Source organism: Passer montanus, unplaced genomic scaffold, assembly GCF_014805655.1.
Source record: "Passer montanus isolate IOZ18808 unplaced genomic scaffold, ASM1480565v1 scaffold5, whole genome shotgun sequence".
NCBI lineage: Eukaryota > Metazoa > Chordata > Aves > Passeriformes > Passeridae > Passer > Passer montanus.
The window spans coordinates 1232326-1254887 of NW_024369929.1; the positions used below are offsets into that span (position 1 = coordinate 1232326).

Consider the following 22562-nt stretch of genomic DNA (forward strand, 5'->3'; position numbering starts at 1 on the left):
CAGGTTTTAGGGATGTCTGTAGTTTGGCTGTTTCAACCTGTGTGTCATTTGGCCAGGTTTGTGCAGCTGGTGGTTATCAGATGGCTCTTAACAGTGGCTGGAGCTGCCAGTGGTTTGTGAAAGGTCTCATAGATTTGTATCTTCCTTCCAGGAGATTGATGCACTGAGGCACTGTGAAACCTTTTATGTTCTCCTTTGCCTGCTTAAATGTGCTGGTCAGCAAGTGCTGTTAATGGCAGCTATTGAGCACTGCTCAGGTCCTCGGGGGCAGCTGCCTGGTTATTTTGTTGGAAAGAAAATAAGCAAAAGCTAGACTTTCCCTCACAGTGGTTCTTCCACACAGAAACCTGCCTTGCAGGAGATATGGCTGGTGTCAGAGGTGCAGGGGATGCTGGAGGATGGAAATGTAGGAAGCAGCAATATGAGAAGCCTACCATGCATTTGTGATGGTTGGCTGTGTTGACAGAAGGGTGGGTGCAGGTTGTGGGGCGTGATGGGAGACCTGGGTTCCCAGTGGGAAGTCACTTGCTGTCATCAGAGCTTTCCTGCTCAGGCAGCGCTGCCAGACGTGAGGATGGCTGGTGACCATGGCAGCAGCGGTGCTGAAGAAGGAGCTGGAGGCTGGGTTGGTCTTTGTGAAGGATGCTCATAGCCATCTGTGATCAGGCTCTATGTTTCTAATCATCTCTGCTCTCCCATGACCCAGATGCATCTCCAGTGCTTTTCCACATGGGATCTTTTCCTGTTTCCCCCCCATCTGAGCTGCTTCACATTTTAATTCATTACATGAGGAGACCTGTGGCCCTCCATCTTTGGGATATCAGTGGTTTATGATAGCTGAATGGAGACCCAATGACATGTGCTGGGACTGGTGCACAGAGGTCCCAGCTTGGATTTCTTTCCCATGTCTCTCACTTATGTCACCTGTCCCCTTTCATCACTGCTCTTCACTACGTCTCTCCTGCTGGAGACACCTTTTTTTCCCTTCCAGGAGCAGATCTGATAGTCTTGTAAGTGGTTGGAGCAGGTGACTTGGTGCCAGCACGTCTGCCTTGGATACTATTCCTGGCTTTATTGAAGACACGGTAATATGCAAGACTGTGCCTCTGCGGTGTCTGCCTCCTCTTGATCTCAAAACGCTGCAAGCACTGAGATAAGACAGGCTGTGTTCAAGCAGTGATTTTATTCCCCTCTCCTCTGCAGAGAGAAAGCAGCTCGTTGTAAGTCATGCTGGGTTGTATTTGCATTTCTCCAGCAGTGTGGCTGAGGTTGATAGCACCCGGCTGTCTGGGTACTTGGATCAGTCCCCCACCACTGGCATGGTGGGAGGTTGTACCTCCAGCGTCACTGGTGAGATGTCTCACCACGATATTCCATTAGCTGTGACCACGTCTGGTTTTAGTGGTGCCGATCGTGGGGCTGTGAGCTTTATGCAGATAATCCTCTTCCAGAGTTTGGTTCCTGTGACCCACTCACCTGTGGCCAGAACAGACTTCCTCAGCCAGATCCACCCCAAAGTACCTAGATAAAAATGAGTCTGAGTTGGGAATGCCAACCCCAGCACTGTGCTGTATTGTGCCATCCTTTTGGCCACCATCTGCTCTGGCCATTCTGCAGGGACTTGCTGGCCAGGGAAGGTGTTTGCATGGATGCAGGCAAACCCCTCCTGGATCTCAGAGCTGGAGCACAGGTGCTTGGCATGGCCAGGAAAGGACACGGAGGCACCTTTTGTAGGTAGAGCATTCCCATTGCACCTTGGCATCAACAGCCCCACAGCTGGGAGATGCCATGAATCCCAGGTCTGATGGGTGGTAGCGGATGGTGATGAGCCCTGGGAACAACTTGTGAAGGAGAGTGATGGAGAATTGGCCTCTCTTGGCATGTTTTTAGGGGGATGCTAAGAGCCCTTGGGCTGGGAAATTGAGACTTCTGCTTCTTAAACCTCCTTACTTCCCATGTGAATTGCCTGGCTCTTTGGTGGTGGTGCTGGCCAGGAGGTCCCACGCTCGCTTGGCTTCTCTGGAGAGTGAACTCAGGGAGTGTGATGCTGAACCCACTCCATTCTGCACAGATGGAAGCACATGGAAGCATTAATCCTTCCTTGTGGCATTTACTGCTTCTTGGTAAGGGCGGGCTGTCACAAATGTCAGTCCCTTTTTCTTGGAGCAACTGTCCTGTTGCCCTGTGGGCTCAGATTTGCCAGCTAAGAAACCCACTATATTCCCCAAGTGTTCCTGTGGCCTGTAGAAATAACTGGCTTTGTTTATTTGAGCTTGTGTTTATCCAGGGAAGGGAGACTTTTGTCTAGAACAGAATCCTTTTTTCACATCTTGATGTCAGCAACCTCAACTTCCTGCTGTAGCAAGAGGGGAGAGCAATGGGGCAGCAGCACTGGGATCAGTGCCCCAGACCACACTCCTGGCTCCATCCTTGGACCTGACGCTTGTGCCACCATTATTTCCCTGCATGTTGGAAGCTCTTGTTGGCTGCTTTCTTGCTGGAGAAATCCAGCCAGCAAGCAGTCAGTGTTAAGTGGTACCTGCACTGTTTGGGGAGGGGATCTTCTGGAGCCTGTTGCACATGGCATGGGGTTAAGTACCTGCAGTGTGTTGGGATGATGTTGCTGGGGGACGTGACTGGAGCTCTACTTGCAGGTGGATTTAAAATGGAATTGTAGACATGGTGGGCTCCAGAGCCAACAAAGGGATTTTGTCTTCAGGCTCTGCATACCCAGCTTTGAGGGTTAGGTTGGAGAAGACTCTTCTAAATTCCTTTCAAGGTCAGAGGGGAAGAGGCACTGTGGTGCTGTGGTTTTGGGATCTAGAGATGCCTACCGAAGATGCTTGTCACCTGGGTGGATCTGCTCCCTGGGGGTCTCTCACCAAGGAGCTGCAAGCTAACATTCCCAGCTCCTACTCTGAAAAAGCAAAACTGTGGGGCATGTAGTGACAGACCAGAACAGGAGTGAGAACATCAAAGCTCCCAAAGGCTGAGCTGAGCTGATCAGTGACATGGGATGTGTTGGGAGCAATGCTCCTATGATGGAGCACCTTTGGTCCATGTTCTGTCTCCTGACACACAGAGTCATGAGTTTGTGACTAGTAACAAGGCTCCCTCTTGGCTTTTCTTGTCTCCGTGTCTGCAGGAGTGAAAGGACCTTGTAGGTGGAAAAATGGTACATGTGCTGCATAGCTTCTACATGTGGGGATACACTGTAGCCTAGAACCATCTCAGATGCTTTGGTGGTCTCACCCTGAGTTCTGGCTGACATATGGGGTGCAGATCTGGGGGTGCCCTACACCGTCACACCCTCTCCACCCTTGGAAATGCACCACAGATATCTCTGCTAGTTGCTCTTCTAAGGACGTTTTGCTTTTGGCTTTTGTCACTCCAAAATGCATTTTTCTTGCCTGACTTTTATTATTGGGGACAAACCAAAATTCTCATAAATATGAATGGGTGGTCTGGATGGTCCAGGGAGTGGCATTAAAACCAGTGGGGTGTTTTTATTTCTGGTTTTCCCTCTTCTCACTCTCTGATTAATAGTTGCTGTTGTGATGTCCCCTTGAGGGCAGCCGATGCTAAGGAGCCAGCACTGCTAAGATGGCAGGCATTGCTCTGTGTGCATCTCTCCATGCCAGCACCCACTGCCATCCTTCCCTTCATGTGGGACCCCGTTCCACCTTCCTGGGGGACTGTAACAAGGGGTAGGTTTTAATTATCCCCCAGAGCCTGGCATCACTCCGGGCTCTCGGTGGATTTGCTTTTCCCCCGGCGAGCAGAGCCCGTGCTGGCCGCTGCCGCCCAGGCTTGGCTCCGTTCCACTTCTGTCCTCGGCGGTGGTGAAAGCACGTTCCTCGTGATGGGAAAGCCTCCGCCAGAAACACAAAGGGCTTTCATTAGAGGAGGCAGCGGCGGGCGGACACGGATGGCCAGCGCTGGCACACAGGAGCTTCACCCCATGTAACTCCCACAGGGGTGGCTGCAGACACACCGGGTTCCTCCAGCAGGGAGAGTGCAGCCAGTATTTAATCTTAGAGCCTACCCAGCATGGAAAAAGAAATGAATTTTATTTCTGCAAGGGGTATTTAGGGCCCAAAAGTGGTGTTGGGGCTGGCCAGAAGGTACAAGGCTGGTTTTTGGAGCTGGGGATCTCGGCTAGCACAGCCCTGGAGGTGATGTGAAATGCACTGCCGTGGGGTGGGAGTGCTGCCCACCACCCCCAGGCCAGCATTGCCCCAGGCTCCCTCTCTGCCTCCAATGGGGAGAGCAGCCAGGAGAGCTGCCCCATGCTATGTAGGACACTCCCAACCATCCTGCATCTCCTGACCTTGCTCAGAAAGCAGCAGGGTGAAAAGATCATGGCAACGGGAGATAAGGCACACATAGAGGGGGAGGTGAATTTCAGGGATTGATCCATGTGTCTTTTCCTCCAGCATGGCTTTCAGCTTTTTTTGGTTCTGCTCCTGCCCTCACCCTTGAAGAACCATCCTGAACCTTTTTATTTTGCTCTGGAGCTTCAGGCAAGGGAGCAGGAGAGCCGCCTTGTCTCCCCACGGCTGCTGAAAGAGGCTGTTTATTACAGAGCAGGGTGAGATATGAAATCCCATCAAGCCGCCTTGCTTATTAGAGATCTCAGTGAGCTGCTTATTATGCACCATGGCATCATGCAGATTACGAATGTGACCGGGCGATAATTAGCAGAGCTGGAACTGTAATTAAACGCTCCTGAGCTGCGCTGTGGTTTCTCTTGCAGAGTGGAAGGAAGCTGAACGGTCTCAGCAGGTCTCCAACGCGCACACACAGCCACCACTCCCCAGGCAATGGGGGCGAGTGATCCCTTCCACTCCCTGGGCTCTTCCTGCTGCCCACCCAAGCCAGGCAGCCCTGCCTGGTTCTTCCCTGGCTTTTCCTTTGCTGGAGACTGACTTGTGGTTTGCACAATGTGGCATTGAGGAGCCCCTTCAAAGAAGCCTCATGCTTCCTTGGAGCATCTTGCCCTGGATCTGCTGATGAGGTTGCTGTGTTTTGGGGGGTGATTTTCCTGTGGGAGTCTTCTGGAAGCTCCTCTGACAGCCTTCTGGGGTGGTTTTATGCCAAAACCACCCTTCTTGAGTCCCATGGGGTGCAGTTGGGCCACTGACCCTAGGGCAGCCTTGGAGGTGGGTGGTCTGGAGATGGGCTCCTGGGGGAGAGCTGGTTCTGTTGCTGGGAGATTGGAGGTGGTTGTGGATGACAAGCTGTGCTGCTGAGGAGGGGACTGTGGGGTCCAACCACTGTTGTTAGACACCTCCAGGCCATCTTTAGTGCCAAGTGGGCTGCATGTTGCTCTGATGAGCCATCTAGAGAGAGGATGGATGCAGGACAAGGAGAGAGCTGCAGACTGAAAGTGCTTTGTATTCTTCTGGAAGAGTAAATGCACTTGCCCTGTCAGAGCCAGGATGTGACATCCTCCTCTCTGCTCCTCTGCCTAGAGATTTGTGTCGCCAGGGCTGTGGAGAGAATCTGTGGGTCAGGAGTTGGTGGGGAGGTGGGATGCTCCAGGCACTTGCTGTGGTTGTGGGCACTGTTGGGTGGGGCAGGCTGGGTTGGATGTGCAAGGTTCTGCTGGAGTTGTTTCCCTTGCTTGAAGGATGGAGATGTGTGAGCAAGAGAGGGAGCAGGCAAATTTAGCAGCTGGTCAGGACCAGGATGAGAGTCATCAGCAAGGCTGGAAGGGATCGTGGGCTGGTGCCCATGTCCACACTTGGTAACCACAAAATTGGGCTCTCCAGGTCTATTATTTTCCCTCAGCAGAGTTCTAGAGGGTCTGGAAGTAGAAATGGGTGCTCTAGAGGAATCTTTGCCTGCTTGAAACTGAAACTCAGGTCAGCACTTGCTGCGGATGTGATGAATTTCCTCAGTCTGCTTCTCTTCTGAGGTAGCCCAGTGTCTAAAGATCACAAATGGGGAAGATAGGACGTGTAAGCTGAGGAGCCACTCGCCCCTTGCTGCAGGTCCTTGCAAGCCAAGGTGAGGGGGTGGCTGGCCATGGCTGGCTTGGCCAAAGGAGGAGAAGGTCTCCACCTTGCCTTGGCCAGCCACAGAATAAGTCCATCAGCCATCCTCCTCCTGACACTGCTGTAATCTGCTTGCGTGGCAGAGCGGCCAAGGACCTTGGCTTCTCAGCAGCAGGGTTGCTTGGCTGGGCTTCCACTTGGCATGTTGGCTTGTTGGCTTTCCAAGCCCGGCTCTGGCTGTGGGATCTGGTTTCTGTGTGCAAAGAGAGCACAATGGCTGATGAACCCCAAAGGAGGAGAAGGTCTCCACGTTGCCTTGGCCAGCCACAGAATCAGCCCATCAGCCATCCTCCTCCTGACACTGCTGTAATCTGCTTGCGTGGCAGAGCGGCCAAGGACCTTGGCTTCTCAGCAGCAGGGTTGCTTGGCTGGGCTTCCACTTGGCATGTTGGCTTGTTGGCTTTCCAAGCCCGGCTCTGGCTGTGGGATCTGGTTTCTGTGTGCAAAGAGAGCACAATGGCTGGATCAGGCTCTGAAGCAGATACTTGCATAGGGAAGAGGGATATCATCCAAGTGCCTGTGTCTGCAGGTGGTCACAGGGTAGTTCTGGAAGAAGAAGGATGTTAGTTTTCATGGGTGCCAGAGGGAGTCTGCTACTCGTTTGTCCTGTCCTGCTGGTTGAGCAGAAGCTCTTCTAGTGAGCCATCGGGTCCAGAGTCATTGACTGCATTAACATCTGAGCCATAGCCAAGAGGCATCCTCACCAGGCATGATTACAGAAGCCGTCGGGGAAGGAACTTGCCACAAGCTCTTTCAAGCAGGAGCAGAGATATCTCCTGCACAAGGACTTTTGGGTGTGATCTCTGTGACTACAGAGCTCCCCAGGGTTACATGGGTATGGGCATGCCAGGGCAGCAGAGCCCTGCGAGATCCTTGTCCTCTGATGGGATGTGGGACATGAACTGAAGGTGGCAGTCCTGAGCTTGAGGTTCTCCAGGAATGTAAATGTCTGTTGATACTTGCTCTCCCTTCCGTGTTGCCAGCAGTATTCCTGACAGTGACCACATTTCTCTTTTTTCCCCGCAGATGGAATCTCCAGTCTCTACGCCTGCAGTGTTGCCCTTGCATCTTCTTGTCCCTGTGGTCAACAACGACATCTCGTCGCCGTGTGAGCAGATCATGGTACGCACCCGCTCGGTGGGGGTGAACACCTGCGATGTGGCCCTGGCCACCGAGCCCGAGTGCCTGGGCCCCTGCGAGCCCGGCACCAGCGTGAACCTGGAGGGCATCGTCTGGCAGGAGACGGAGGATGGTGAGTGTCACCGAGCTTCTTGCTCTCTGACAGCGTCACGGGGAGTTGCGGCAGTCCCTTCCTTCCCATGTCTCTGCTGTGTTGTTCTTTGGCATGTCCTCGGCTTTCCTGCCACCAGTTGGGTGGTCAGGACAGAGGAGCTGTGTGAAAGCAGTCCATAATCCATCCAGTAAAGGGAGTAATGGGCCAGTGCTTGCATCAGCCCTGTGTGTTGCGTTATCCCTTTGCCCAGACAGCAGGCGAAAATCTAAGCTGCCATTTCTCTGCCCTTCGACAAGAGCTGACTTGTTCCGGAGGTGCCAGGGGAAAGGCCGTGCCAGCCGGCATGGGAATTTGACAGAGTTGACTTCATTTTTGCTTGGCAACCCGCAGGTCTGTCACAAAAACACTCAAACCCTGGGAGGTGGCAGAAATCTCCTGCTGGATTAAAAAACCCCAATGGAGCTCTCAAAATTGACTCAGTGGGAGATCAGCCTCTCGTCTCTCTTGCCAAGCCAATCCAATCTTTTTTTTTCCACTGGAGCTCATCTCATCCGTGCACAGCTTGGTTTGCTTTCCCAGGTCCTTTGATGGGTTTTCGTTGCTCTTGGGGCCCTGCCAAGGAATGCAGGGATGAATAGGTGGCTCAGTGGCCCATGGCAAGTGCTGGAACTTGGCCTTCCCCCTAGCCTGAGTGGGATGCTGGAGGTTTCTGCCTTGGGAGGCACAGGGTGAGCTCCTTGTGTTTGTGTCTGGAAGCAGAAACAGTCCAGAAGCACAAAGGTGAGAGAGAGCAGTGGTGGTGGAGGCTGGTTGGGGGATCATCTCAGCCAGGCATCCATGTGCTCCTCTTGGACATCTGCTCCCACTCTTCCATTGCTGTTCTGTCTGGAGAATGAAGCTGTTGGCTTTTATCCCAGCCACTCCTCACTGAGACTCTTTATTATTGGTGATGGAAGCTGAGCTGAAATCTCCATTCCCATTATCGACTTCCAGCGAGGTTCTCTTCTTGTCCCATGCTTTGGGAAGGTGGGGGTGGAGCCAATTTGCCTTTTCTCTCTTCCTTCTGGCAAACTGGTTTTGAAACCATGGTTGGCACAGGACCAAGTGCTGCAGTAGCTGCCAATGTGAGCACTGAAGTTATTCCCCTTGGTAAAAGTGTCTTGAGAAATAGCACCTGAGCTGTTTGGGAAGAGAGCAGTGGATGGACCATGCCAGGAAGACTGGGATGTCTAGCTTGGGATGGGGACCTCCACACTCTTCTCCTTTACCATCCATTCCATATGGGAAAAAAATCACCCTGATTGAGGCAGCTGGGAGCTCTAAGTGTGTTTTTCTGCTGCTCCAAAGCAGAAGCATGTCAGATGTAAAACCTGTGAGAAGAAACACAAAACAGGAGAGTTCGGGAACCCTGCTCTGAGCATTCCAGGGCCGGGGGATCTGCAGGGTGGATCTGCTCCAAAGAAACCTATGGAAGGTCTGCACTGATCTGCCACCTCCCCAGCACTGCGTGATCAGTGTCTGCAAGAGCCTGGTCACTTTGTAGGATACAACACCTTCAGCTGGGGAAACTGAGGCACAGCGGGTCTGGGTTTTGGGAGATACAGCAGCACAGAGGAGCATTGGCACCCTTCACTTGTGAGGCTCCCCCATCTCCCCAGCCCCATCAGCCTGCTGTCCTGGTGTGACTTCCCTCAACCCAAAAGCCCTGGAGCTGCAGAGTTCCCTGAAAATCCCAGGGCTGCTGGAGAGCCCCATGGGCAGCGGCAAAGCTGGGGAGAGCTTGGAACTTGTGTGGTGGTTTTGGGTGGAAATCAGGAGAGGGTCATGGTGGCCATGCCAGGATGGATGAACTGAGCATCCCTGAGGCAGGGAGCACGGAAACATCCCTCCCTGCCAGTTCCTGGTTGAGAGACCTTTCCATGGGAGCAGTTGCTGCTCTTTTCTCCTGCTCCTCACCCCACCATGGAGCTCCACACCTGTCTGCCTGTCTGTCCACATTACCCCTCACTTCCGCAGCCACCATTTCTGAGCATGCCTTGGAGGTGTCCTGTGATTTCCCACATCCCAGATTTTTTAGTCTGTGGTAATTCAGTGAACTCACACAGGGATGCTTCTCTGCCAGCTGCTGATGGTTGCCACTGTTGGGAGCAAGGATTTCACATCCAGTCCTGCACAAAGGCGAGCCCGGATACTGCTTTTGGTGTCTTTGGTCTTGGCTTCGGTCACACGGCATCTCTTGTCCTTGAGTGTAAAGGCAGGGGGGGAGCCATCCCTGGATTTTGCCTGGCATATCTCCCCTGTCTTCCCCTTGTTAAAGACGGAGTCGAGGGTGATGCTGGATCTGGCTGTCAGAAGCTGGAGCTTGTGAAATGTTCAGGGATGCAGCAATCATCTCCCCTCGCCCAAAGGATACAGAGGAGAAAGCTACACCAAGGGCATGTCTGCAAAGTCAGAAGAGCTGCTTCCAGCAGCTGCAGACTCTCCTCAATATCTCCAGAGGGATTAATTTCTCCCCTTGCTCCTTGGGATGGAGCAGCCTCATTGGACTGCATGGAAGGACCCCAGAGCAGTGGAGCAGCTCTTGGCTTGCATCAAGTTTAGAATGACGGAACTTAGGAATGGTTTAGTTTGAAAGGCACTTTAAAGCCCAGTTCATTCATCCCCTGCCGTGGTCAGGGACACCTTCCACTAGCCCAGGTTGCTCAAAGTCCCATCCAACCTGGCCTTGAACACTTTTAGGGATGGGGCAGCCAAAGCTTCTCTGGGAAACTTGTTCCAGGGCCTCCCTACCCTGCCAGGAAGGAATTTTTTTCCTAATATCCAATCTAAATCTCCCCTCTTTCAGCTGAAGCCATTACTCTTTGGCCTGTCACTTCTTTGGCCTTGCAGAAAGTCCCTCTTCAGCCTTCTTTTAGAGATCCCTTCAGGCACTGGGCTCTTAAGATCTCCCTGAAGCCAGCCTGCTCCTCTCCATGTGAGTCTGCAAAATCATGGAGAAAAGCTTCTAAAGCCAAAGCCAAAGCCTGGCAATGCTTGGAAAGATAAGTTGGACAAGAAGGACCTGTCCATCTGAGATGGGAGCATGAAGCTCTAGGGAACCTGATGATGTCCTTCTTCTCTGAACCAACTTTGTCCTTATCTCCCACTAGAAAATCTGCCATGAGTCCATGAGCCCTGCTAAAGGCATCCCAGAGGGCTCCCAACCATCTGGTTCCGGGCTTTTGGTCCCCCTTCTCCTCCACCATTCCAGGTTGGTGTTGGCCCAAGGACTGGTCTAGCTGGTAGTGACACTGTTATTCGTGCTCTCCTGTGGCCATGCTGGTGACACTGTCCCTTTGCTGAGCCTGGCTTGCACAGGGATGTGTTTTATCAGGACACTTTGAGTGGGGAGCAGCTGTCTTGGGAGCTCCCCTGGTGCTGCTATGTGTAATTCTGATCCTCAGGAACTGAGGAACAGATTAAGTGATCGATCACACCAGGAAGCATTGCTCTCTTGGCTGCCTCAGGAGCTGCCAGGTCTCCTCCATCCCCCTCAGTGAAGCTGGTGTCACCTGGCTTGGGCTGTGTCACCTTGTCACCTTCCCACGGTGCCACACCAGTGCTGATTGCAGCAAAACAAGCACAAACCCTCTGAGCCATGAGGATCATGGTGTGTCAGCACCTGGAAAACAGCAGCACACTGTACATCCCTTCCTCTAGTTCCTGCTGTGATGTTAGTGCCAGGTTACTCATGGCCCAGATTTCTGTACTCCAGACATTTGGATTGTCCTTTTGCAAACTTCTTGTGAGGGTATGATAGAGCACAAGCCTGCCCAGTGTTGGCACATGCCAGTGGATGTGTCCTTGCTTGGAGCAGGAGGGAAATGCAATAGATAGGGATAGAATGGGGAAGATAGGAGGGTGAGAGCAAAGACTTCTCAAATACAATGGATAGTGGCTTAGACGCTTCCTCTGCCAGCTCCCGTGGGAACCATGAGGTCTCATCAGGTCTCATGGACTTACACACACTGAACTTCTCTTACAGGTGGTTCTTCCTTCTCCCTGTCTTTGCCATCTCCATCTCAGGTGGTGTGGCTGGAGCAGGTGTTGCTGGTGAAGATCAAGGCAAACAGATCATTGAGCCCCTTAGCTTGGGCTGCCCCAACTGCAGGCTTCGTTTGTGTGTTTGAGTTTCTCCAAGAGTTCCTTGTTAATGCATCAGGCCTCCTGGCATTTCCACCTGAATTCTCTTTGTTGGGATGCATTGCTCCTGAATTAAGGAATGATCCTTGGATGTCACCCAGCTTCCTTGGGTTCCACTCCCCTCCAGCACTCTGTCAAACGGGTCTCTGAAGAGCCCATAGTCTTCTCTCCTGGAGTCCAGGGCAGTGATCCTTCTGTGTGCTGCAGTCCCTGGAAAGCAGTTGGATGGCCAGGGACAGTCATGCACCACTTGAACATCCATCCCTGCATGGTGTGATGGGATGATCCCATCTCCCAGTGGCCCTGCCAGGGAAACCATGTTGCCTGTCGGGGTTTGATAGAGGGAACTTCTCTGAGAAGACACCAGAAACCTCCCCCATGTTGGACAAGGTCAGTTAAGGCAGAGCCTGTCAGCAATGGGGGCAGGATAATGTATTTAGGAAGGGGAGAAAAAGCAGCCCCCATTCCCCATCCCCCTGTGCTGTTTGGGGGCAGAAATCTAGAAATCAGGAATAAAGTTGAGCCTGGGAGGAAGCCGGGAGAAAGTATTTTAAAGTTTGGTTTTATTTCTCATTACCCTACTCTGATTTAATTTGTAATAAATTAAATTAGTTTCCCCAGGGTGAGTCTCTTTTGCCCGTGATGGTAATTGATGAGTGATCTCTCCTCACTGGGGGAGGTGACAATTATGCTGGACAGCCCTGTGATGTCCCCTGTCTCCTGGCAGGAGCATGGTGGCCATGAACAGCTTTGGTGTTGTGTCCCAAAGCCTGGGCACTACAGGTCAGGTGGGATCTCTGACATGGGCAGGGCTTAGGGAAAAGCTGGAGTGTCCTGAAAGTAATGCAGCTGGAGAGGAAATAACAAAGATAATGTTAAAGATGATGCAGCTGGGGAAGAAATTCATGGAAGAAGGGGCATCCCAAAGCCAGGACATACTGGAAGTGATGCAGATGGAGGAGGAGTTCATGGAGATGTTCTTGGTTGGGCTTAGGGGATTCATTGAAAAGAGGGGAAATGTGCCCCAGTAGAATGGCTCCTGGTGCCCACAGCACCTTGTCCTCCATCCCACATAATCCCAGGATTTTCTCATACACTGCCTTCCTGAATTCCACTTTGCACCGTCACCAACCCTTAATTTTTCCAGCCAGGATACAACTCTGATGTGAGCACTTAGTGAGCAGGATGCTGAGTGATTTACACCCAGATTTGGGTGATATTGATTCCTTAAGAGCTTGAGAGATGTCACCTTCCCATGAAACCAGATGGGATAGGAGTTACCCAAGTGGGATTCCTTCTGTTCAAGAGCATTGGTGTTCTTGGAGATGTGAAAACATTGCTTCCTCACTGCTGCCCTTGTCATGCCTGCTCATCATCCTGCCGTGGGAGGGGGACACAGTGGGTGAAAAAAGCTGCTTAGGATCTATCCTGGGGTTTAAATTGTCCTGGGTTATTGTTGGAGGATTAGGAGGGGATTTGGTGTGATTGGTTGCAGCGGGTTAAATATAGGCTGGTGTGTGTTGGAAGTCTGGCGTTCCAACAGGGAAGGAGACATGGTGCCAGCTCGTTTTGCCCCTTCCTCTTTTCATGTCTCTCTTGTGACTGTGGTGGTCGGGATGAAAAATGCCAGCACTTCTTTCTAATATCACACACTGGCCCCAGGATGCACAAGAGACTGCAAGTGGTTTGCCATGCAATTAACTTCCAGTGGCTCACGTGGTCTTCTCTGCCTTCAGAGGGATTGAACTGGCAGGGAGAGCAGAGGGACTGGGAGGAATGGGGCCTGGGTTAGTGCTGCATGTTCCTCAGTGGCTCCCAGGTCCTTGGGCAGCTCCTGGGAGGATCCCACAGCAGCTCTTCAGAGGTGTCCTGGGAATGGTGGGGTTGGGTTGGGGTGCAGGATGCAGCCAGGAGCTTATTTGGATTTTAAGGAAAGGGGGACAGGCTTGCCAGAAACTGCTACATTAGGAGGAGCAGAGGGCCACATTCCATGTGCCCTCTTTGGGATGCCTGGAACCAGCATCCCACTGTTGCCACTGATATTTCCATGCATGGGGCTGTGGGTTCCCAGCATTGGTTTCTCCCTCAGGTTGTCTCCATAATCACAGCCTGGCCATGTCTTTGTTGAGGTAGGTCCTCAGCACCTTCCTCTGAAGGCAGAACCCAGCGTCTCTTGCTCACTGGGATGAGCCAGTTGTGGCTCTTGGCCACGTGCTGGCACCGTGTGTTCCCATGATCTGCTTGCAACATTTTCCAGGAGGAAAAGGAGCCAGGAGCTTCTTTGGATTTTAAGGAAAGGGGGACAGGCTCCTGCCTGCCAGAAACTGCTGCATTAGGAGGAGCAGAGGGCCACATTCCATGTGCCCTCTTTGGGATGCCTGGAACCAGCATCCCACTGTTGCCACTGATATTTCCATGCATGGGGCTGTGGGTTCCCAGCATTGGTTTCTCCCTCAGGTTGTCTCCATAATCACAGCCTGGCCATGTCTTTGTTGAGGTAGGTCCTCAGCACCTTCCTCTGAAGGCAGAACCCAGCGTCTCTTGCTCACTGGGATGAGCCAGTTGTGGCTCTTGGCCACGTGCTGGCACCGTGTGTTCCCATGATCTGCTTGCAACATTTTCCAGGAGGAAAAGGAGAAAGAGGAGGTCTGCATTTCATTTCTCTTTCTGAAGGAGCCCCACGTGTCAGGCCTTGGCTCCATGTATTATCCATGCCGAAGCCTGCAGCTGGCTGCTGGCATAGCACAACGGGGGATGTGGGCTGAGATTTATAAACATGCTTCAGGCGCAGCTGCTCCGGGCTCCCTTGGCTCCATCCATCTCCCAGGGCCATATATCTTGCTGCACTCATCAACCCTTGCAAACCCGTTCCTGAGTTTTACCTTGCTTGGATAAATGTGCCTGGCACAACAGACTGTGCTCCAGTTGTGTGGAAATCAGAGTGATCCATGGCAAGGAGGAGACACACAATGCTGAAGGGTGCTGTGGGAGACCCCTCTGCCTCCCAGAAGAGGTGCTGAGGGTCACAGCGTGGGTGTGAGCCAGGCAGTTCCTCTTCTGAATTAGTGTGGAAAAGCTGAAACTCCAAGGTTTTCTGAATGCCCAGTGACTTTGCTTCATGATGGGAGGAGGTGGCCCCATGGATGGTTCTCCAGATGGAAATTCAGGGCAGAGGGATTTCCTTGGAGGTGCTGAAGCAAAGTGGCCCTTGGCCTCAGTGTGGGTGTGAGCCAGGCAGTTCCTCTTCTGAATTAGTGTGGAAAAGCTGAAACTCCAAGGTTTTCTGAATGCCCAGTGACTTTGCTTCATGATGGGAGGAGGTGGCCCCATGGATGGTTCTCCAGATGGAAATTCAGGGCAGAGGGATTTCCTTGGAGGTGCTGAAGCAAAGTGGCCCAGGGCAGCGGAGGGTTATTCTGCCAGGACTGGGTTTTCCTGCCAGGGACAGTCGCCTGAGCAGGAATGCTGGGCTCAGCTTGCCATCTAGTGGCAGCAGCAGCTTTTTCTGAAGGGTCATGCTGTTCATGCAGACCCATGCTGGGTCTGCAGCTCCATTCTAGGGTCCACACTCCACTCTAGGGTCCACAGCCTTGCTATGAGCTTTCTGCATTTCCCCCAGGGTCTTCCCAGATCTTTCTCTGTGGAGATCACATTCCCTGTCCTACCTGAGCACATGTGGAGCCAATGTGGATCTTCAGGTCCCCCCTGGAGGGCTGAAATCCCACAGCCCTTTGGGGGTCACTGGGTTTTAACATCCCATGAAAGTAGGGAACGGGAAGAGAGGTTAGGTGAGACATGCCAAGGGAAGGGATGAGCTGGGAGTTTCCAACTCCCATCTTGGTGCCCCTCCAGTCTTGGAGCCCAATGTTTCACCTCTTCTGAGAGCCCATGACCAATTGTCCATTCTCCTTCAAATCTAGAGCTAATCTCTTCCTCCTGCCTGTCTGGAGGGGCAGGTTCCTGGCACCTTGGGATCACACCTGGCCCCATCTGACCCTTTCTCCTCGCCTTGCAGGGATGCTGGTGGTCAACGTCACCTGGAGGAACAAGACATACGTGGGGACACTGCTGGACTGCACGCAGCATGACTGGGCGCCTCCCCGGTAAGTGGGTGGGGGGCTCTGATGGGCTCCTGGTGCTGAGGGCAGATCTGGCCCTGTATGGCCCCCATGGAGCCTGGCACACTGCCCTGTGCCCATGGGGCTGCCACAGAGGTTGGCATCTCCGCCTTGCCCAACCCAGCTGCTCCCATGACTCTTTGCCCCTGCAGTCACACGTCCCTTGCCCTGGGGACTGCAGATGGTTTAGCACAGCCCAGGGGACCTCTCTGTTTCCTCCTTATGGGTCAGTGGGGAGAGAAATCTATGGGATTGGTAGCGAGGGGAGTAAGGGGGTCCCCACTGTGCCTTGGGGACAGCACAGCCCAGCACAACCACCTCTCTATTGAAACCTGTGTGTCCTCCTCCCTGTAGGTTCTGTGACTCTCCCACCAGTGACCTGGAGATGCGCAACGGCCGGGGCAGGGGCAAGCGCATGCGCCCCAACAGCAACACGCCAGTCAATGAGACGGCCACGGCCTCGGACAGCAAGGGCACCAGCAACAGCAGCAAGACCCGGGCGGGAGCCAACAGCAAGGGCCGCCGGGGCAGCCAGAACTCCTCGGACCACCGCACCCCGCCTGGCGGCACCACCGAGGACGTGAAGGCCAGCCCCTCCTCCGTCACCAAGCGGAAGAGCAAACCCCTCTCCGACATGGATCTGAACTCCAGCTCCGAGGACTCCAAGGGCAGCAAGCGCATCCGCACAAACTCAATGGGCTCGGCCACGGTGCCGCCTGCCACGGTCAAGGTGGAGCCAGCTGTCCTGGAGCGCAACTGCCCTTCTCCCATCCTCATCGACTGTCCCCACCCCAACTGTAACAAGAAGTACAAGCATATCAATGGGCTGAAGTACCACCAGGCCCACGCACACACGGATGATGACAGCAAGCTGGAGGCGGATGTGGACAGCGAGTATGGCGAGGAGCCCTCCCTGCATGCCGACATCGGGAGCTGCAACGGTGCTGCTGGGACACAGAAGGGCTCCCTCTCACCTGCTCGCTCGGCCACCCCCAAGGTGCGTTTGATGGAGCCACACAGCCCCTCCCCATCCAGCAAGTTCAGCGCCAAGGTCCCCTGCAAGAAGAAGGTGGGTGGGGAAGGGGACACAGATCTGGGTGCTCTGTCCAATGATGGCTCTGAGGATGGTCCTTCGGTGGCCGATGAGACGAGTAACGATGACTTTGACTCTCTGGAGAAGCGATGCATTGATAAGGACAAGTCAAAGAAGTCCTCTGGTGCTAAACAGGAGAAGGTTCCTTCCAAAAGCTTGAAGTCCGCCAGACCCATTGCACCAGCCATCCCCCCGCAGCCAATTTACACCTTCCAGACTGCCACGCTGACCACAGCCAGCCCCGGCTCCTCCGCTGGCCTCGCCACAACTGTGGTCCAGACCATGCCCAACAGCCCCCAGCTCAAACCCATCCAGCCCAAGCCAACAGTGATGGGAGAGCCCTTCGCTGTCAATCCTGCCCTCACCCCTTCCAAGGAGAAGAAGAAGAAAGACAAGAAGAAGAAAGAGCCCAAAGAGGTGGAAAACCCTTTGACTCCTGGCAAAGCCTGCAGAGCGGAGGAAGGTAAGAGTCCTTTCCGGGGGGAATCCAGTGAGCTGGGGATGAAAGGCGAGGGGCTGCTGAACGGTTCATCTGACCCCCACCAGAGCCGGCTCGCCAGCATCAAGGCCGAGGCAGATAAAATCTACAGCTTCACCGACAACGCACCCAGTCCCTCCATCGGCGGGGCCAGCAGGCTGGAGAACACCAACCCAGCCCAGCCCCTGACCCCACTGCACGTTGTCACCCAGAATGGGGCAGAGGCCAGCTCGGTGAAGACCAACAGCCCGGCCTATTCGGACATCTCTGATGCTGGGGAGGATGGGGAGGGCAAGCTGGAGAGCGTGAAGGCAAAGGATCCAGAGCAGCTGGTCAAGGAAGGCGCCAAAAAAGCTCTTTTCCCACCACAACCACAGAGCAAAGAGTCTCCCTTCTACCAAGGCTTTGAAACCTACTATTCCCCTGGCTACCCCCAGGCTAGCCCAGGACCCCTGAACCCCGGCGGGCAGTCTGCGGCCGAGACACAGACCTTGAAGCTGAAGAAGGACGAGGAGCAGGAGAACCCGGAGGTGAAGGTGAAGAGTGAAGGCTGTGAAGAGAAGAAGGCAGAGCTCGGCAGTGGCTCCAGCCAGCAGCCCTCAGTCATCCAGCAGCGCCCCAACATGTACATGCAGTCCCTTTACTACAACCAGTATGCCTACGTGCCGCCCTATGGCTACAGCGAGCAGGGCTACCATGCCCACCTGCTGAGCACCAACCCTGCCTACCGCCAGCAGTATGAGGAGCAGCAGAAGCAGCGGCAGAGCCTGGAGCAGCAGCAGCAGCGAGGGCTGGAGAAGAAGGCGGAGCTGGGCTTGAAAGAGAGAGAGGCGGCCCTCAAAGAAGAATGGAAGCAGAAGCCACCCATGCCCCCAACGCTGACCAAAGCCCCAAGCCTCACGGACCTCGTCAAGTCGGGGCTGAGCAAGCCCAAGGAGCAGGGAGGTCCTGATATGGCCAAATCGGTCATCATCCCCAAGCTGGAGGACTCATCCAAGCTGTCCAGCAGCCAGGTCGCCGAGGGGCTCAAGGTGAAGCTGGGTGAGGCTGGTCACCTAGGGAAGGAGACGGCTGAGACGAAGGCTGGCTCCGAGTGTGGCCGGCAAGCGGAGGTGGACCCTGTTCTCTGGTACAGACAGGTAATGCCCTGCCCTGTCTGCCAGCCCAGCCTTGGGTTTGCTCCTGCAGGAAGCTGCTCACTGGGCTTTGCAGGGGCCATCACCTCAGAGAACATGTGTTGTCCTCTGCTTGTGGTGGGACTCCGTGAGAGAAAAAGGGTGGGGCTGTGAGGCCACAGATGAGCTAGGGAGAGCTCAGGGAAGGGAAGTGGGGTTTGCCGGTCTCCTTCAAACCCAGCATGGATTTGGGACAGGTAGGACTGCGGGGAGGCAGCTGCTCTGGTGATCGGCTGTTCTTGTGGGAAGTGGAGACCGCAGGTGGGCCAAGGAGAGCCCGGGGAAGGGGAATGGGGTTTGCCAGTCTCCTCCAAACGCAGGCTGGTTTTGGGACAGGCAGGGCCGGGGGAGGCAGCTGTTCTGATGGCTGGCTGTTCTTGCAGGAAGCTGAGCCCCGGATGTGGACCTATGTGTACCCAGCAAAGTACTCAGACATCAAGACAGAGGATGAGCGGTGGAAAGAGGAGCGGGACCGAAAGTTGAAGGAAGAAAGAAATCGAAGCAAAGAAGCCTCGTCCAAGGAGGACGGGAAGGAGAGCACCAGCTCCGAGTGCAAGCTGACCCCCACCGAGGAGGCTCGCATGGTGGGGAAGGACCCCAGGCCCAGTGTCCACGTCCCCGTGTCCTCACCCCTCACGCAGCATCAGTCCTACATCCCGTACATGCACGGCTACTCCTACAGCCAGTCGTATGACCCCAACCACCCCAGCTACCGTGCCATGCCCACCGTCATGATGCAGAATTACCCAGGTAGGGAGCCGGGGGCTTCAAGGGGTGTCCATTCCCAGCTGTCCCTGCTCTCAGGGTGGGGGGGGACTGTGGGACATCCTCTCACACACATACAGAGCCACATGCTCCCACTGTGCTGCTGGAATACTCCGGGTGCCCTGACTGCTCTTGTTCCCCCAGGATCATACCTACCCTCCAGCTATTCCTTCTCTCCGTATGGGAGCAAGGCATCCGGCAGCGATGACAGTGACAAGTCCCGAGCCAGCCCCAGCGTGAGCTGTAAATCCAGCTCGGAGTCCAAGGCCCTGGACATCCTGCAGCAGCATGCCAGCCACTACAAGAGCAAATCCCCCACGGTGAGCATCAGCAGGGCACTGGCTTCGCCCAGCTCTGTGGGATAGTTCCTAGATCCTATAATGAGGTGGGATCAGGTCCATTTGTCATGTGGATTTGCTGTTTCTGCTTGCTGTGGGGGACCTGCAGCCATGGATTCCAACATTACAAATCCTTTGGGATGGACCAGCCAAACCTGTGCCCCAGCACTGGGGCATCACCAGGCCCTGCAGCAACCAGGTGACACTTGTCCTCAGCCCTGGAGCTGGCAGGTGGGATGTGGGGGCTGTCTCCATCCCGTGGCTCCTCCTGGGCTGAGCTGGGAGACAGAGCTTGGACACAGTGAGGAAAGAGTGCTCCTCAGACAGGCCCTGTGTGCACCACATGGCTTTTGGCCATCCCACCCCATTTTGGTGGGAACCTTTTGGGCAAAGGCAGAGGGAGCATCCCAACATGTGCCCCAGGGTTGCTGGTCATGTCCCTCAGCACGTGTCTGCTCTCTCCTCTCCAGATAAGCGAGAAGACGTCTCAGGAGCGGGAGCGCAGCGGCTGTGGGGTGGTGGGGGGCGGCGGCAGCTGCAGCAGCGTCGGGGGAGCGGGCGCGGGCGAGAGGAGCGGCGACCGGCCCCGCACGTCGCCCTCGCAGCGCCTGCTCTCCACGCACCACCACCACCACCACCTCGGGTACTCGCTGCTGCCAGCGCAGTACAACCTGCCCTATGCAACAGGTGAGAGTGGGGCCGGGCTGGGGGGGAGCTGCACCTGCCCTTGGGCCACGGGACCCTCACATTGTCCCCGAGGGCCCTGCCTGGCAGCTGCTGACACCTCTTCTCCCCGGCAGGTCTCTCCTCCACAGCCATCGTGGCCAGCCAGCAAGGCTCCGCTCCCTCCCTGTACCCGCCTCCCCGGAGGTGAGAACGGTAAGGCTCCGCTCCTGCCGCAGCTCCAGGCCGGGCTGGGCGCTCACGGGATGCCCTCGAGGCTTTAGGGTTTGCCCATGGCTGTTGGGGCTCGCGGGAGCTGACTTGCCCTTGGGTCGTGGCAGGATGTGACACACCGGGATGCCTGGGCTGTACAAGACGTGTGACTGGCTCACATGGAGAAGTGCTGGAGACTCCTTTAGACATCAGTTGAATGGTGTTAATTGTACTGCTTGACGTTCCTGCCGTGATCTGAGGCAGACTCTGTCTTCTCCCCTCATCGGACACACACTGACTCCCCGCCCCACCCCTCTTTGGGGAGTGGGGGAGCTGGTACCTGCGGATATATTTATTCTACTGAGCACCAGCACTTGGGGTGGAGGCGACTCACCTGCCTGGTGCATATGAAGAGGAAACAGAAGCACTGAGGTTTCTTGATGAATTTGGGACCCTGCCGTGTCTCTGTGAGCTGCTGCTTCACGATAGGACTGGGGGCAGGTGGGGACTTGGAACATGGGGCCGAGCCTGCCGTGTGGCCACAGTCTCAGGAAAGGAAGGAAGGACTGGCTCACAGAGCCTTGGCGGGTGTCAGGGGCTGGTGTGAGCCAGGCGGGTGGGTGGCAGCCTGGCTGGAGGCAGCTGTGGGGCTCTCCCAGTCCCTCATTTGGTCCTGCACCCCACAGCACCCACAACTCTGTGCCTGGGGGCAGGAGCCACCAGCACGTGGCCAATGGCCAGAGTGGGGCTGGGGAAGCTCTTGGCCCCAGCAAAACAGCCTCTGCCCTTGGGGGCTGGGGCTCCGTGGGGCTGGGGGCAGCAGGGGACAGAGCTGGGGGCTGTGTCTGTCACCCCACAGGCTGCCAGGGCCCCCCAGGCTGTGCACGGTCCAGACCTGCCTGAAGCTCCTGCCTGTGGCTTTTGCTTTGGTTTCGGAGCTGCAGCTCTGCAAATCCCAGCCTTTTCTCTGCCCCACTGTCACAGCAAGTGCCCCCCAAACCCTGGGGCAGCACATCCTGCTGTGGGGGGCTGTGGCTCCCCTTTTCATCCACCTTTTGCTTTTAGGGCAGCTTCCCCAGGCCGCAGGCAGGGCGCAGCAAGAAACAAGCACACTTAGGTTCTGCTGGAGGCATGTGGGGCCATGCCGGTCCCCGCTCCAGCCTCGTGCCAGGGCTGGGGGCACCAGGCCCTGGAGGAAGATGGTCCCCACTCCTGGCTGCTCCCAGCTCTGAGGACAGGGGCTTTCTGGTCCTCTGCCCCCAGCCCCAGAGCGGCTCTCCCCAGGCCGACACTCTACCTCGGCCCCGCAGCGGCCGGGCCGCCCCTGCTGTGTCCCCGCCTCTCCCGCTGCCCGGCCGGGGGACATGGGGGCCATCGGTCTCAGTTGTGTGTGTCCGTGTCGCACCCGGCCCCGAGGGCCGCTGTACGGGGATGCTCTGCCTGCTGGGCTCTGTACATACTGTAAAAAGCAATTGTTTGAAAGCTGTTGTTTTGGGTTTTGTTTTCTTTCCCCGTTTCTTCCCCATCCCGCTGTACCCAGTTGGAAAGGAGGTGCTGGCTGCTCTCGGCCCGGTTCAGGTGCTGGCAGCACAGTGGCCCCAGCCTGCTCTTGTTGTCTGACTCATTTTTCTTCCACTCTTTGTTGTGTTTGGAAGGAGACGGGGCCGCGTGGCCCAGCACACTCCGCAGGGACAAGGTGGGTTGATGGGCCCACCCCGTACCCGTCACAGAGCCACACACAGCCACAGGACTGGGGACTGGCGGGGTCGGGGTGCTTTGGAGAGCCCCACATCCCACCTGTGGAGGAGCGTCCCGCTGGCTGCTCCTACCTCCAGCCTCGGCCGGCCCGGCCCAGCCGGGCTCCCAGCACGGCCGGGGCCCACCGCGGCTCCAGCGGCGCAGAGGAAGTGCCTGGGGGTGTTGGGGGGTGCCGCAGTCGGAGGGGCTCGGGGGGCTGCTCCCCACCTTCCCACTTGGGTCCCAGTTGAGTCTCCCTTTAGGTGTTAAATGAAACAACAGTTTATGCAGAATAGGTTTGAGGTTTGACATTTTCCGGGGTCTCTGGGCCAGCTGCTGCCCACGGGGCCACCCCCAGCCCCGGTGTCAGACCGTTGGTGTTTATAGCTCGTTTCCATTGGCGTTGCTGTGTTGGGTTTCATTTCAGTCTTCCTGACTCTGCCCTTCTGTAAAGTGTACATTATTACCAAGTTCCTTGTTTTTTTATATATATATATATAAATATAT

At 55.3% G+C, this 22562-nt stretch overlaps 1 protein-coding gene across 2 annotated transcripts in view; it reads left to right on the top strand.

The window, feature by feature from the left end:
• ZNF609 (zinc finger protein 609) overlaps nt 1–21800 on the top strand; it is a 48932-nt gene extending 27132 nt beyond the window's left edge. The window contains exons 2-9 of one of the 2 annotated variants that reach the window (XM_039722952.1): nt 7086–7311; nt 15491–15578; nt 15948–18303; nt 18723–19089; nt 19249–19424; nt 19913–20129; nt 20243–20321; nt 20447–21800. In XM_039722952.1, coding sequence (XP_039578886.1) covers nt 7086–7311; nt 15491–15578; nt 15948–18303; nt 18723–19089; nt 19249–19424; nt 19913–20129; nt 20243–20316 — 3504 coding nt within the window. In that variant the 3' untranslated portion in view covers nt 20317–20321; nt 20447–21800. The remainder of the gene's footprint in view (nt 1–7085; nt 7312–15490; nt 15579–15947; nt 18304–18722; nt 19090–19248; nt 19425–19912; nt 20130–20242; nt 20322–20446) is intronic. The other variant, XM_039722951.1, reaches the window with a different exon arrangement.
• The last annotated feature ends 762 nt before the right edge of the window (nt 21801–22562 follow it).